General features: G+C 52.6%; 2 protein-coding genes across 9 annotated transcripts in view; both read left to right on the forward strand.

The window, feature by feature from the left end:
• The window catches only part of DVL3 (dishevelled segment polarity protein 3), a 32081-nt gene extending 22808 nt beyond the window's left edge, over positions 1 to 9273 (forward strand). For 2 of the 8 annotated variants that reach the window (XM_051626049.1, XM_051626057.1), the window contains 15 exons: positions 457 to 578; positions 959 to 1065; positions 1646 to 1781; positions 2047 to 2140; positions 2539 to 2608; positions 2898 to 3037; positions 3235 to 3311; positions 3738 to 3805; positions 4166 to 4216; positions 4337 to 4486; positions 5317 to 5448; positions 5690 to 5857; positions 6457 to 6669; positions 6942 to 7340; positions 7809 to 9273. In XM_051626049.1, the coding sequence (XP_051482009.1) occupies positions 457 to 578; positions 959 to 1065; positions 1646 to 1781; positions 2047 to 2140; positions 2539 to 2608; positions 2898 to 3037; positions 3235 to 3311; positions 3738 to 3805; positions 4166 to 4216; positions 4337 to 4486; positions 5317 to 5448; positions 5690 to 5857; positions 6457 to 6669; positions 6942 to 7340; positions 7809 to 7840 (1959 nt within the window). In that variant the 3' untranslated portion in view covers positions 7841 to 9273. Of the gene's footprint in view, positions 1 to 456; positions 579 to 958; positions 1066 to 1645; positions 1782 to 2046; positions 2141 to 2538; positions 2609 to 2897; positions 3038 to 3234; positions 3312 to 3737; positions 3806 to 4165; positions 4217 to 4336; positions 4487 to 5316; positions 5449 to 5689; positions 5858 to 6456; positions 6670 to 6941; positions 7570 to 7808 lie in introns of those variants that run through there. The other 6 variants (XM_051626053.1, XM_051626051.1, XM_051626055.1 and 3 more) reach the window with 6 other exon arrangements.
• A 559-nt stretch (positions 9274 to 9832) lies between these two features.
• AP2M1 (adaptor related protein complex 2 subunit mu 1) overlaps positions 9833 to 15582 on the forward strand; it is a 29248-nt gene continuing 23498 nt past the window's right edge. The window contains exon 1 of the mRNA XM_051626234.1: positions 9833 to 9918. The gene's annotated coding sequence lies outside the window, so the exon portion shown is untranslated. The remainder of the gene's footprint in view (positions 9919 to 15582) is intronic.

The raw sequence follows: 15582 nt of genomic DNA on the forward strand, positions 1-15582 counted from the left end.
GAGAGTCCTGCTGGGTCCTTTAGCTTGGAGGCACGGGTGTAGAAGCTGGTAAAACTGAGAAAAGGAATGATTGGCAGCTGCCTCTTCCAATGTAATGAGAACTAGGAAAATCCGCTTCTTGCTACAGGACATGCGCTAAAGGTTACCTGAGTGTAAAAATGGTGTGGTGTGGGTGTGCAGATGAGGTCAGTCTTCAAGCAGGGCTGTCAGCCACCCTGACTTTACCACTGGGTCAGGAATTCCTGAGCCACAAATAACTGGCGTCTGGGAAGGCGTTGAGGGGGAATGTTGCTACATGCTTGGCCTGTTCTGTACCCGCTCCTGGGCATCTGCTGTTGTCCACTGTCAGAGATGAGATCCTGGGCCAGGCAGGCTTTTGGCCAGCTCGTTTGGCTGCTTTTGTAAATGTTTTCTCAATGCCTCAGTCATTTCACTCTCTGTCTCTTACCCTTCCAGCTGGTGTCTGCAGAGGGTTCCCATTCAGATGCTGGCTCAGTCTGTGCTGATAACCAAACAGAGCTGCCACCCTCCATGGAGCGCACAGGGGGAATTGGAGACTCCAGGCCCCCCTCTTTCCAGTAAGTTAACTGGACACCTCTCCTGATTTCTGAGGGATCCACAGATCCAGACAGGGGCTGGAACACTGCTGCCCAGATTGGCAGCCAGCTAGAGGGGAGGAGGATGAGACTGGGAGCAGATTAGAAGTGGAGCTGCATTGTTCAACAAGCAAGGACATGCTGAAAATAGTGCAGGGAAGTTGACAAAGAGTTGGCACAGCTTCTCCCAGTCACTTGTCCTGCACTCATAGATGTGCTGTGGTTGTTCCCCACCACCTCTGCTCCTGTCTCTCAAGGAGACAGCTGATGGTTGGAGGCTCATGCTGGCTAGCACAGAGGTAGACAGAGCCTGCTCAAGTTGTTCCCTGTTGGACATATTTGTTCCTTTTATTTCATTGCAGCCCTAATACTGGGGGGAGTCGGGAAAACTTGGACAATGAGACAGAGACAGATTCAGTGGTGTCATCGCAAAGGGAACGACCTCGTCGGAAAGATGGGCCTGAGCATGGTGAGTGTTGGTAACGTGGCAATGACTGCAGGGCATGGTTGTGGCACGGTGGGGACACCAGCTCCATACGTGGAGCAGCTCTCTGCTCTGCAGAACCTTCTCAGCTTGAAGGGCTGTTCAGTGATCTGAGGCCATAGCCTCACGTTGGAGGCAGGAGCTAACACCTGTGTTGCATCAGAGCTTGGTGTTGAAAGCTTTGGGGGCAAAGGAGATGTTCCCTGTAGAAGCATCAAGAGCAGGAGACAGCAGTGCCTCCATCCTTCTTAATTGAAAAGCAGAGTGGGGTGCAGCCTTGCTATTCCGTGGCACTTATTGCTCTGCTGCAGAAATAGCTGCAAGTCTTCCATGAGTTTAGCAGCGTTGCTCCTAATGGCCCATCAGCCTCTTCCCCATCCTGTAGTGATAGAAGAGGTATCCTACAGGAGATGGATTTGATCACAGAGTGGACTCAGAGCCAGTGCTACATAGGATCGTCCAGTGACCACAGTAATTCTGAGAAGGATGCTGTGAGGCCAGCATAGGGGAAGGGGTGGATTCCCTGTGGCCTGTCTCAAGCACACTGAGTCTTGTCTTTTTGTAGCACCCAGGGTGAATGGGACAGTGAAAGGAGAGCGGCGTCGAGATCTGGGCGGGTACGAGAGCTCCTCCACACTCATGAGCAGTGAGCTGGAGACCACCAGCTTCTTCGATTCAGATGAAGATGACTCCACCAGCAGGTAGGAGAGCTTAGGTCCTGGAGGAACACTAGGTTCCCCCTGCCTCCCAGCACAGAACCTTTGCAGGGCACGGTAATACTGGGCTCCAGGGTCCTTGGTCAGACCTGCCTCTGTTTCAAGTCTCATCCAGCAGCCCCCTTTTCTGTCTCTCATGTACATGTTCTGCCCCTGCAGTCCTCTGTTCCCTGTGCCATTTTTGTGGATCTCTTGCTGCCAGAGTCACCGCTCCGGCGGTGGAAGATCTGACTCTAGTTTTCACCTCTAGGTTTAGCAGTTCAACAGAGCAAAGCAGTGCTTCCCGTCTGATGAGGAGGCACAAAAGACGCCGGCGGAAACAGAAGGCTCCACGCATCGAGCGGGTAACCCAGGGCTGGGTATCCTGGGGAGGGCAGTGCAGGGCAAGGTGGGCTTCCTGGTGGAACTCTCTACTCAGTGCTCCAGGGCTGAACAAGGATTTAGCCATGTTTGCTGTGGGCACAGCAAGGGATGGGTGGTATCCATGTGCTGAGACTTCATAAAGCACTGTAAACTCTTCTCAAAATAATGTAGCCGCAAGAGCTGGGACCACAGACCTTGTCCTGGTCATAGGGACTGTGGCTGATGCCTGCTGGCTCTGCAAAGCTCCCAGCATAATGCTGGAGTTGTGGGTGGTGGCTGTGGTGCCACAGGGAGTGGCAAGTAGCACAAGTGGAGGGAGCTGGGGCTGGGCATGTTGCTGAGGCACAGGAGAACATCTCGTGTTTCCCTTCTGTTGCAGTCATCGTCCTTCAGCAGCATCACAGACTCCACCATGTCCCTGAACATCATCACAGTCACGCTGAACATGGGTGAGTGGGAGGTGTGCATGGAGCCTGCAGTCCTTCCAGAGGGAGATCGGGGGGGACGACAGGGGACTGGGGAGGGGCAAGAGAACACATACAGGGAGGGGTGAGGAGATGAATTCTGTAGGGAAGTGGCTTGTCTTGAAGCACTTGTCTCTCAAGAGTTTCTCTGTGTCCCAGGACATCTGGGACAAAGGTGCAGTCAACCATCATTAGCATGTGATTTGTCTCAGATTAGGGCTGCTTGTGCTGCTGGTTTATGATGTCTTCTTGTTTTTTTTTTCCATCCCTGCAGAGAAATACAACTTTCTGGGCATTTCCATTGTGGGACAGAGCAATGAGCGTGGGGATGGAGGCATTTATATTGGCTCTATCATGAAGGGTGGCGCTGTGGCAGCTGATGGCAGGATTGAGCCAGGAGACATGCTCTTGCAGGTACTTCACGCCCACATACCTCCATCTTATGGCCTGGGAAAGCAGTAAGAAAAGACCCAGAAGCCTCCCTGTGCACTTTGGCAGGCTAAACCCAGGAAGCTGGGCTTGGAAGAGGGAAGCTGAGTCACTACTGAGCTGAGTGGGGAGCTCAGCCTCTGGTCACATCTCTGGGACTCACCTCTTTGCATTGTTTGCAGGTAAATGACATCAACTTTGAGAACATGAGCAACGACGATGCTGTGCGTGTGCTGAGGGAGATTGTGCACAAGCCGGGGTAAGTACTTGGGTTGTTTCTTACCCCCATGGGTAGTTGTAGGGTGTGTGCTTGTGCTGTGTGAGTCGTGTCTTCCAGCCACCTCTGCCAGCAGCACTACAGAAGCTCAGAACTTATTTTTTTAGTGTTGCTTTGCTCTCTGGGTTTTCATGCCCAAAGCAAGAATTGCAGCCAACAGTATGACAGTGAACTGAGATCTGTGGCCTTTTATTGTGGGGATGCCTTGTCATCAGGGTCATAACAACCCTCAGCAGGGTCACATCATTTTGTCCGTGTGACCAAAGAAATCCATAGCTGGAGGGGGACAAGGGCACTTTACTGGTACCTTCTTCCTGTCTCAGGAGAGAGCTGGCATACAGCATCTGTCCCTCATGCAGGGGTTTGTCCCACTGGGTTCTTGTTCTAAGTCTCGCCTTTTTGTTGCAGGCCCATCACCCTGACAGTGGCCAAGTGCTGGGACCCCAGCCCCCGGGGCTGCTTCTCGTTACCCAGGAGTAAGTGGATAGCTGACCCACCCTTAACACTGGTGCCCAGCTCATGTGAGAGCCCTGCCTTAAGCACTTACTTGCTTGTTGTTTTGTTCCTCCCTGTCTGTGACTCCATGTGGCACTGAATTGGGGTTTGAAGGGATTTCAGCTCTCCTGTTAGGAAGCTGCTCTGTCCTATTCCCAGACCAAAAATGCCCATATAAGCCCAGCCCTCATTCCCACATCACGCTGGGGATGCGTTTCACTGGGGCAGGGGGGTCACTTGCTCGGGGCGCCAGAGGAAAGAGAAACCCCTCTTTGAGCTCTAGGGGGATCTCTCCCTCTGCACCTCTCCTGCTGACCTCCCCTCTCTTCTTTCTCTCCCAGTTGCTCCCCAGCGGATCTGGGCTGGGCCAGACTCTCCATGCTCCGATCCGGGTGAGTCCCGGCAGATGATGGGGTGGAATGGGCTGCGCTGAGTCCCTGTCCCTCCCCAGAGGTTTATTTGATGAGGAGATAGTTTCTTATAGCTACTGACTGACTCTTTCTTCACTGCAGGTGAGCCCATCCGGCCCATCGACCCAGCAGCCTGGGTGTCTCACACGGCAGCGATGACTGGCACCTACCCAGCGTACGGTATGAGTCCATCCATGAGCACAATCACTTCCACCAGCTCCTCCATCACCAGCTCCATCCCAGAGACCGAACGTAAGTCCTTGTGCCTCTGTGCTCCACCCACTGCAGAGCTTCCTCACTTCACTGTGCTGTAAAGGGAGCAATACATCTGCTTGGGGACAGCTGGGATGGGCCAGATCTGCCTTGTCAGGGGACTAAGAGGGAGGCAGCTCTTGCCAGGCAGGCTCTTGGATCAGTGGCAGTTCTGGATGGGTGAATGAATACCACATTTTTCAGCTTTCTACATAGGGAGAGTGGTAAAGCCTGGGAGCAATCCAGGAGCTGTGGCAGATGTAGAGGAAAGGCTCTGAGCAATCAGGAATTACTGGCTGAGAGTTCAGGGCCAGAGGCTTGTCCCTGGAGCAATTGTCCTCCCAGACAGCAGACAGGGCAGGATAGAGGCAGCTGAGAGCAAAGAACTTTGCAGTGGGGCAGGGTCCTGCTGAGCACAGGGCTCTTCTGGTTGCTTTCTGAAGATCTTGGATGATTGTAGTACACAGAGCCCTGAAGCAAGGGTCTAGAGAGCTGGGGCAAAAAGCCAGGAGTTTGTTGTAAGTTTGTGAGGAACAGAGAATTCCCTTGCTGGGCTGTGTGGGCTCATTTGGCAGCTTTTGGATCTCAGCTGCTTGTGACTGGTTGGAAGGAAGGAGACTCTAGCCTGAATTTTGCACAAGGTGAAGTGGCTGACACGGGAATGATAATATCAGATGACTGGAAGGGGGCTTACACAGCACGCACCCCAAGGCTGTCTGCGATGTATTGTTCCCTGGCCCATTCCTCCTGTGTGCGGTGCTTCTATGTAGCCCTGTTGTCTTCTCTGTCCCCTCTCATCTCTCCCTCCCTTCCCTTCGTCCAAATCACAGGCCTCGATGACTTTCACCTGTCCATCCACAGCGACATGGCCACCATTGTCAAAGCCATGGCCTCACCAGAGTCAGGCCTGGAAGTGCGTGACCGCATGTGGCTGAAGATCACCATCCCCAATGCCTTCATTGGTAAGAGGCTGTGTTGCCTGCAGCGGAGGCAGGGAGTGGGGAATGGGTGGTCTCTTTTCCAAGCAGATCCTCAAGGGAGCATTTTGGTCATTGTAAACTGTTGGCCAGGCCAGAGCCATAAACTGGGCCTTTGGCTGTCCAGTCCCTTTTCATCTTTTCTTGGCTCTGGTGTAAACCTGTCACCTCAAGGGCTGCTGCCTTCCTCTCTGTAGCTGTTTTTAATGCTGATTTTTGATGGCAGGTTCGGATGTGGTGGATTGGCTCTATCACCATGTGGAGGGCTTTACAGACCGTCGTGAGTCCCGCAAATATGCCAGCAATCTGCTGAAGGCTGGCTACATCCGACACACCGTGAACAAAATCACCTTCTCAGAGCAATGCTATTACATCTTTGGAGACCTCTGTGGAAGTATGGCACTTGGCATGGGTGGGATGGAGAGGATGGAGGGGGGTTGAGGTCCTGCAGAACCCTGTTAACACTGTGGGGACATTGCTACCACCACTGTCATCAGACTGGGCCCCTGTTCTAAAGACACTGTTAGAGAGAGGAAGAACATCCCAGCTTCCTTGTCAAGCTGTTGAAATTGGAAGATGAGACTGTCAACTTCTGTGTGATCTTTTCTCCTGGGCAGCCATAGCAGAGTCTTTACTGACTTTCTTACCAGGCTCTGAGCTTCCAGTGCTGGCAGGGGGGTGGTGCTCAGACAAGTGGCTTCTGCTTAAATAAGAGGGATGGAGGAAGTAATTGGTAGGGTGAGCTGTAGCTCTTAATGTGGTCCTTTACCACCCAAGCTGGTCTCTGTGTTAGAGTGGCAGCTTGGACTCTCACAGCCTGGCTGTTGTCCAGGAAGCACAAATGGTTGCACTGACTAGCAGGGTAGGGGCCAACTTCTTGCATCTCCTTGTGTATCCCATTCTTGTCCATCAGCAAGGGTGGATGGGAAGCTGCTTCATCACACATGATTGTCTTTCCGCTTGGACTAATCTCTCTTCTCTGCTTTCTTGCAGACATGGCTAATCTGTCTCTTCACGACCACGATGGCTCCAGTGGTGCCTCTGATCAGGACACTTTGGCTCCGCTCCCCCACCCAGGAGCTGCACCCTGGCCCATGGCTTTCCCATATCAGTATCCACCACCTCATCCATACAACCCCCACCCTGGCTTCCCTGATCCAGGCTACAGCTACGGCGGGGGCAGCGCAGGCAGTCAGCACAGTGAAGGTGAGTGCAAAGGGCTAAAATATGCATGTGGGTGGGCAGTACAGGGAAGCAGCAGGAAGAGGCTGCTTTGGCAGCATCCTGTGTGTATGGAGAGCCAGGGCAAAAGCCATCCTGGAAGGGTTGTGGGACTCAAGAGGTGAAAGGAGACAGCACGGACTGTGCTGGCAGAGGGCTGTGCTGCAGCGCGCTGTAGTCCTCTCTTGGCTAGAGGAGCACCTTTCCTTCCTGGCTTGTCTGAGCCGTCAGCTAACCTTGCCTCGTGTGCTTCTCAGGGAGCCGGAGCAGCGGTTCCAATCGCAGCGGCAGCGAGAGGAGGAAGGAGAGAGAGAAGACCGGGGAGTCCAAGTCAGGCGGCAGCGGGAGCGAGTCAGACCACACCACGAGGAGCAGCATGCGGCGTGAGCGCGCGGCCAGCGAGCGCTCGGTGCCGGCCAGCCAGCACAGCCAGCGCAGCCAGCACTCCCTGGCTCACAGCATCCGCAGCCACCACAGCCAGCAGTCCTATGGGCCGCCCGGCCTCCCCCCTCTCTTCAGTCCCCCCATGTTGCTGATGCCTCCACCGCCGTCAGCCATGGGGCCCCCCGGGGCGCCGCCGGGCCGTGACCTGGCCTCTGTGCCCCCCGAACTGACAGCCAGTAGACAGTCCTTCCGAATGGCCATGGGCAACCCCAGTGAGTTCTTTGTGGATGTAATGTGAAGCGCCCATCCCCTGTCTGTCTGCTGCCCCTCCTTCCCCCCTCCATCCCCGTCGTTTGTCTCCTAGGACCAGCCCTGGCTTCACCCCTTGTTTTTTGGGTTTTGATTTTTTTTTGTTTGGTTTTTTTTTGTTGTTGTTTTTTTTTGTCTTGATAACGAAAAGAAAAAAGGGAAAAAAAAATAATAAATGGAACTAAACCTTGATTCTAATCCCTCCTCGAGCGGGGTGGACAGGCCTGGCAGGCCTGCTGGCTGCTGCCAGCCCATCCCGCCACCAGACTTGTGTATTTGCCAATGGTAATTCCCTCCTGCCCTCCTCTCTAACCCCATTAATCTGCATCTGTCCCAGCACCCTGTGCTGCTTGCCCGTGTGTCGCTGCTGCCCGGTCCTTCCACCCTAAACATCTCTTCTTTCACCCTTTTGTGTTTCTTCTATCAAGCAGCAAAGAATTACGGGGTGTTTGACTTTCTCTGAGCCTGCCGCCTGTGGGGGGGAGAGCTGGAGCGTGGCGTGGCCCGACAGCAGGACACGGAGCTCCACGGGCGCTGGGCACACGTGGCGCTGAAGATGGCTTCTTTCCTCCCCCTTGTGGAAGATGCCCTGCCCTTCCCGCAGCCCTGAGAGGGGAGCAGGGACCAGCCTTACTAGAAGCATTTTAAATCCCATTTAGTTGCCTTTTGGCTAATGTGTGAATGTTCCAGGGCTTCAGTGCCTCCAAGGAGTGGAGACTTGCTGCCACTTCCGTCTTGCCTCCCTCCTCTTGCCCATAAACTGGGCCAGGTCCAAGCCTGGCACTGCCCCATCACAGGACTCTCCTTCACCCTGCCCAGGCTGCAAGGTTCAGGGCTGGGGCTGTAGCTCTGCATTCAGTTTGGAGCAATGGTGGGAGCCTGCACACGGTCTTGCATGACTCGGGGCCCTGCGCCTGCCCCTGGGTACTTGGGGCGGGGGGTGTCAGGCCAGAGTTCTGCTCTTTGCCCTCCTCCCTGTGACATGCTGCTGCCTGTCCCATTTGTAGGTGCTGTGCCATGCCAGGGACTGGTAGTGGCAGCTGTAGCCTTCTCCCTCCTACTGTCATGCTGCTGCTCAGCACTGTGACATTTTCTAGGGTCTGGATGGAGATATTTGAGGGAAGGGCATGACTGGTTAGCTTTCATGCTTTGGGATTTGCTGTATTTGCCCTGTGAAGGGCCCGAGTCTGCCTCCCCCTCTGCCCAGCACCACATGTCAGGAGGGATGAGGTTCTGGGGCAGAGCTGGGATGGCCCTACTGCCTCCAGGCTGTGAATCAACATGACCTCTCTGGGGAGGGAGGCTGCAGCCCGAATCGTGGCCTCTGGGCTCAGTGCCTGCAGATGTGTCAGGACAGTAGAGTCCGATTGCCCCAGTGCTCCCTTTTTTCCCTTCCTCTTCTGGGTACTCAGAGACGTGCCCTGGGCTGGGGGCAGCTCCTTTCCCCATGCCCAGGGCCAAGCACGGTACAGTCCAGTCGCACTGACCTGCTCCTATTGGTGCTGGTGTCCTGGCACCGTCTCCTACTGCCAGGCCAGGTCTTTCTCTGGAAGTGTTGCCTCCTTTGGTCCTTCTTGTGTTTGCAGTTTTTATATGATGGAGATGAAATGTATTTTCCTCCTCGGGGCTTTGCATTGCCCCTGCAACCCCTCTTCCAGCTCTCACGTGCCATCAGTTCATCTCCCTCCAGCCTCTCCTGCTCTGCCTGCCGGAGCCAGCTTGCTCAGTGCCTGCTCTTCCACCCTGTCCCCCGCCTCTCACCGGCAAGCTGCCACCTCTCCCCCCTCTTCCTGCCTCGCCAGCCACTGCTCATGCCCTTGCCCTACCCTGCCCGCTGGGTTTTATAAAAAGAAAACCAATCTCCTTGTTTTTATTTATAAACATAGTTTTATTGGACTCCTGCCTTGTGTTGGGTTTTTTTTCCCTCCCCCCAGCCTGATCTTTTCTGTCCTGCTCGGCTTGATCCCAGTGGGACCCGGGCACCCAGGGGCTGTTTTCCAGCTGTCTCTCCCTGGGATGATGGGGGCTGCTGCGGCCGGAGCCCGCGCCGGCCCCGGTGCTGGGTGCAGCCCCCTCGGTAGCGGCGCCTGGAAGGGAACCGGGTGCGCGTCGGGGGGTCCGTGGGGGGTCCATGCGCCCTGGGCGGCCCCGGGAGGGGTACGGCGGCTTCGGGCCTCTGCGCGGGGACCTCCTTGTCCCTACCGGCGGGCCGGGGAGGACGCAGGATGGAGCCTCGGCGGCGCCGCTCGCCCCGCGCCTGGGCACGGCGGCCACACCACGGCCCCGCGCCAAGGCCCGGACTACACCTCCCAGCGCGCCCCGCGCCCCAGGACTACAGCTCCCGGCAGGCATCGCGCGGGACTGGCCTTCCCGCCCCCGCCGGGCGCCGGCCCCGCCTCCCGCCGTGGCGCACGCGCACCGCGGGGGTGCGGGCGGGGCATGCGCGGCGGCGGCTCTGCAGTGCTGGGGGGGGCGCGGGGGCCGGGGGGCGGCGGCCGCCATCTTGGGCGCGGGGCGGCGAGCGGCGGCGGGCGGCGGCAGGTGAGGTGCCCCGGGCGGTCCTCCCGCCTCCCGGCGGAGTGTGCGCTCTGTTCCCCTGCTCGGGGAGGCTTCCCGTGGCGGGGCTTGCTCTGCGGCCGCGCCCGGGCGGTGACCGAGCTGCCGTGGGTGGCGGCTCCCTCGGTGCGGGTCGGGGGTGGGGGTCCGCGGGCCTAGCCCGCGGGGCGCGGCGCGGCCCTGGCAGGCTTGTGCGGGCCCTTCCTGAGGGGCGATGTTCCCCGCCGGCTGCCCCTGGAGCCGGGCTGCTCCTTGCGGGGCCGTGTGGGAGGGGAGCGGGGCTGCCCCGGGAGGGCTTTGCCTGAGTCCCCGCTGAGGGGGGTCCCAGCCCCGCTGGAGCTGGCTCGTCCGCTCGCACTTTGCTAATGGATGAGGGAGTTTAATTGCTTGTGTTAACTAGCAATCCGTCTGGAATACCAGGGGTGGCAGCCCTGCGGTGCTGAATTGCATGAGGATGGGGACGGAGTCAAGCCCTGTGTGACACAGGGCGCCGAGGGAAGGCCTGCACCGACGTGCTGGGTCAGCCTGAGCAAAGGTCTTGTGGTCGGATCGGGCAGGAACTTGTAAAATTATTTGTACTACTGATACAAGCCTGAATTAGCTAGGTCATGGCTTGCAGCATCGAGTTTTCTTCCTGGAAAACCTGCTGAGGCAAAACCTGGTGCTGCTTGTGCTAACTGTGCTTATTCTGAGGCTTAAAATGGGCTCTTATCTAACGGCTCTTCTAGATGACTTCCATTCTTCCCTGGGCTAGGTTTTTGTGTTCAGTAAAGTTGCAGGAAATGCAGCCTGTGTTTATCATCCAGTGCAGTTGATTTCTCTCCCCACTAGGATATGACTTGCTTTTGATCTGGTGTTCTCCCCATGACCTGTGTGATTCCATGATCTCTTTTCTGCTGGCTATAGTATGACAAAGCTGCTGTCAAGCTTTAGCCTCAGGCTGCCAAAATCTTAGCCTGGAACTTTCCCAGGTAGGTGAGTCTGGATGGCTTCTGCAGCTTGGAAGTCTAAGTATTGCAGATTTTAAGCTGCATACAGGCTCATGTGGTGTCTTGTTGGGCAATGGTTGCCTGAATGCTCTCAGAGCTGTAGTTACTATTTTTTTTCCTGTTGCAAAAGCTGTGCTTGTTCCTGTGAAATTGGCTTGCAGGGACAGTCTCTGATCTGACAAGATGCTGCCTAACTGCCTACTTCCATATTTTCTCTGTCAGAAGGGAGGCATCACTTCTTTTCTGTAGGAGATGCCATGTTACTGACATCTAGTGACAAAGATACCTGGTGTCCTTTAAGCTGTAAACTGACCATGGAGAGCATTTGAGATACCCTTGAAGGGTATTATGGCTGGCTTCTTTCTCCTCCTGAGAGCACAATCCTGGGCTGTGAAGGGTTGCATCTTGAGACTGTGAAGGGTTACATCTTCAGTTATTTGAAGCACAGATGACTGGAAATGCACTCTGGTTTGATAGTATCTCATTTTTCTAGATGGAATGGGAACAATCACTAAACAAAATGGGCTTTGTAAAGAAACTTCCTGTGACCCTAGTTAAACTTTTCTTGTCTTATCCCTGCATCAAGAAATAAGAAAGCCAAGACTGTCTTGTAGCACAGTATCTTGCACTGGTTTTCTGAGCTTATACTGCTGAAGACCTTCAGAGTATTTAAAGGCTGTTCATAGGGTTAACTGGAGTATAGACTGAAGTACAGACTTGGGTGCCAAAATATAATTGGCAGAGTGAGCATCTTTCTTTTCGTGAATGACCCACAGAGTCAGAAGTTGTTAGCAAGCCATATATTATTTTGATCTTGGGAGGAGGTTGGCAGCTCAGCTAAGAGCTTGCAGACTGAGACACAGAATGTGAAATGCAGTTAGCTGCTCCACAGTAATAGCAGAAAGAGAAACACTAGCAAGTCAGGGCACCTAGACTGTTATTGGTCTGCCAAATATAAGCTCTTATTGAAACTACAGTCTATGTCTCTAGCCTCTCTGTTAAAAGACTGGTAGAAAGCAAGTCACTGTTCAGGTTTCTAGCTTAAGAGTGGAAAGGGAGTAGGAGATTCCTCCAACTGACTTTAAAATTGCCTTGGAAGAACTGATACAAATAGAAGGCGGCATCCGGGCTGTTCAGATAAGGTTGAATGCAAAATAAGGTGGAGAGGTCTGTTAAGCACTGCTCCTGTGATGCTTTACTGGAGTAAGGGAGTTTCTTGTGCTTCCTTTTGTCAGTATTTATGTCCTGTTACTCTTTAGACTGGCTACGTGCAGTATGGTACACATAAGCAGACTGTAGGAGGTAAGAATGGAACGTGCTTCTTTTCCTCCCACTGGTAGGGGGATTTATGGGATTTGGTTTAAAATAGGAACAGTTTCTCTGAAACTGATGGGTTTATCTCAGTAGCTCTTTAGCTCACAGTATGCCTCTTAATTAAATTATGCAGCCTGTCTTCCCCAGGTTGAAGTGATTGCAGCTACTCTTGTTTAAAACTAAGTGCAGCCCCTGGCCTCCTGGAAAGTGGCTAAATCAGCCCTCTAAGCAACACCTAGATGCTCGGATTAGCTGGTGGGGTGATGACATCATTGTAAGCCTTAAGGCTTTTGGTTTGATAATGGTTAGTGCTGGCCTGAAAGGACTGATTTTCTGAATAACTTTAGTTTGCCAGAGCAGCTTGACTAATCTCCCTCCTGCTTCAACTGTTGTCACTTGTCCAAGATCATACTGATTTCTGGAATGCAGAAATTGCTACAGTTGCTGGTTTACCCTTGTTCCTCTGGGTGAGAGCTGCAGTACTTCTGGTTTCTTCCTGGATGAGAACTCTAGCAGCTAATGTACCTTGGATGGCTTAGTTAGATAAGCTCATTAATGCACCAAGGTCTGTCTTACTGTTAAGTTAGAAACTAAACTTCCTTTTAATAGACTACTAAATGGGTTGGTTGCTTTATGCCTGCTTATGAACTGACTTGTGATTGCTGTTTCTTAGATGTGCTGTGTAGATTAGATATAAGCATTCCTGTTTTCATTCAAACTACAGTCATGTGTGTACTGTGGGGAACTTGGAGACCCCTAATGAGAGTGACAAAGCCTGGAGTAGCTGGGTCTTGGTCTCGCTACTGATTGTCTTGTGTTTGTTCATACCCCGTACTTTATGGTACAGGAGACTCCCTGGAGCCAACAGCATGTCTCACAGTGGGGCTGTGGCCAAAATGGCTTTGTGGATGAGTAGGAGTCCCCTCAGCTCTGGTGCTCTGTCAGAGGCCAGTTTGAAGGTAACTGGCAAACCATGCCACACGCTTATTTTCACCTCCTGGAATGCTAAACCTCCTCTGGAGAGGTGCATCTGTAGTGAGAACAGCACTTGCACAGCTGGCTTAATGAAACACGGCTGATCCCAAAGGTGCCTTCTCAAATGAGTGGACAAATGCATCCTGGGCTGTCAGGATGCTACTAGTGCTTGCCAAATACTGAGGCTGTGGGTGCTTGGGTGGTAATGTGGAACTGTAGTTAAATTGTTAGAGGCAGCATAAGAGCTGCTGTCAGGCTGCTCCTGAGCACTTACTCTTGAGCTGCTGTGTTACCACTGCACCTTTGGAGAGGGAACAAAGACGGTTTGCTGAGCCAACCTGCCATGATGGTGGCCAGCAAGAGCTCAGCAGCTTCTGCCTGGACTAAACTTAGAGAAACTACTATGGGAGCATACAGACAACTGCACTTGCTCTTTCCTGAGGCAAAAATACCAATATACCCAAAAGTTTATGGTGGCTCTAGTACTGTTAGTCTGTCGGCACATGGCTAACAATGTGTTTCCTTCAAACAGTACCTCATTCTTTTTGGGCTGGAACAAGCATCTCTTGCCTGAGTGTGAAGGTGCGTTTACTGCAGCCGTGTTGCCTTGCACGTCTGCAGAAAACTGGCTAACAATTCCCTGTTTTTCCTAAGCAATGAATTTGAGTAGATCAGCTTCTTTTGTTTGTATATTTTCATTTGTGCAAATACAGTTACAAAAGGCAGATGGCTGTGGTAGAGGTTGAAGCTAGCACTGTTCCTGCTGCTGCAGGGAAGGATTAATGGTCTGCGGTCTGACATAGTTAAGGTTATGGGACAGATGTATTGGAGGAATGTTTGTGTATCTGGGATTTGGGCTACAATTCAGGTCTGTCTTTCATATCCTAATGAACAGATGACTGTGCTACTACAGTGGTGTCTTGTTACTGGTGATGCTAGGGCTTCTCAAGTAGATAGACCAGGGGAGGCTGATGCACTAGATGAAAACTGGAGAACTGGTACTGTTTGCTGTGGTGTTCCTGGAAGAGTTGCTGTAGATACAAACAAACCATTGCAGAGGGAACAAACTGTGCTTGTTAGTCCATTCCTTAAGTCTGCTTTGTTTAGTCCAAGAAAGCTCTGTGCTGTATGTTGTTAATTTTTCTGCAGCTGTTCTAGGTTAGCGTCCATGAAGAGACAATGAAAGTGGAAGACTGGGCTTTTACATGCTGCAGGAGGGACCTGCTGAATCTCCACTCACCAAATGCAGGTTTAGAGCATCATCTCAATAGGTAGCTCCCAGTTCAACCACTTGCCGCATCCCAGAATATGTGAAGTTACTGACAGCCTAGCAACAGGATCCTGCTGCCCGAGCCTGTGCTCGTGACAACACCCAAGTGTTCCAAGTATAGCACAATGTAGGTCTGAAAGAGCATAGTGTTGCTTTCAGAGAACCACCTGTCTGTAGGTTAAACTAAATAGTGTTTTCCGTCTGCGATAGAAACAGTGGACAAAAGCAGGTTTTGAGATACTGTGCTTCCTTGCATCTTTATCTTCCTTTGCAGTTCCTTAGTTGTGGTGCTGCAGACTGGCTTCTGGAGTTTCATCCAACATGTTGTGATGGTTTGAGAGGGGGATGCTCCTTAATGCACATCCCCTGCACTGCACAAGCAGTGATGTGATTTGAGATGAGTATGCTGGATTATTTTAAGGAGGTGCAGGTTACCATGTCAGTCATTGCAGGTCCAGCTAATCCCACTGCTTTTCAGTTATTTAACTCCTGAAATGCATTCAAATCCACATCGCAGCATTTCCTTTTTATGCATGTTCTTTTTTTGTAGCTGGCTGTCTTAATGTTGTAACTTTTCCACAGTTGCTTAAGGTGTATCTTAATGCTCTTGCTTTCACTGGAGTGAAAAGGCATTTCCATATAGCCTTAACTCTGAGAGGGTTTATAAGCCTGTATAAGTACATGGTCTGTCTATGATGCTCTTCATGATCCTTTACCATTTTATTTATCAGTTGAAATAGAAGTATAGGGGAATGTGAATATTTGGCAGCCCAGCAGGAAGTGTTCTGGCCTTAGGGATTTGTGGGACTGCTATTCAGATATTAGCTCTCACTCCTACCCCAGTCGGTAGCTGCTTGAAGAATGCAGAGTGTATTGGGACAGGTCTGTTATTCCTAAATTAAGGTGATTAGTCACCAATTGGTGTGAATTCAATACATATGGGGATCTTCTCTGTACCTTAATGGGGAATAAAACCATTCATACTGTAACTAGAAAACAAAACTGTAGCTAGCAGTGTGGATAAGGTCACCATATGTTCAAGCTAGTGAAACAGAAGGAGTGGAGTTGCAGAGCTCTGAAAATGCTGTTGATAGACCATTA

The sequence above is a fragment of the Apus apus genome, chromosome 8, assembly GCF_020740795.1.
Source record: "Apus apus isolate bApuApu2 chromosome 8, bApuApu2.pri.cur, whole genome shotgun sequence".
Lineage (NCBI taxonomy): Eukaryota > Metazoa > Chordata > Aves > Apodiformes > Apodidae > Apus > Apus apus.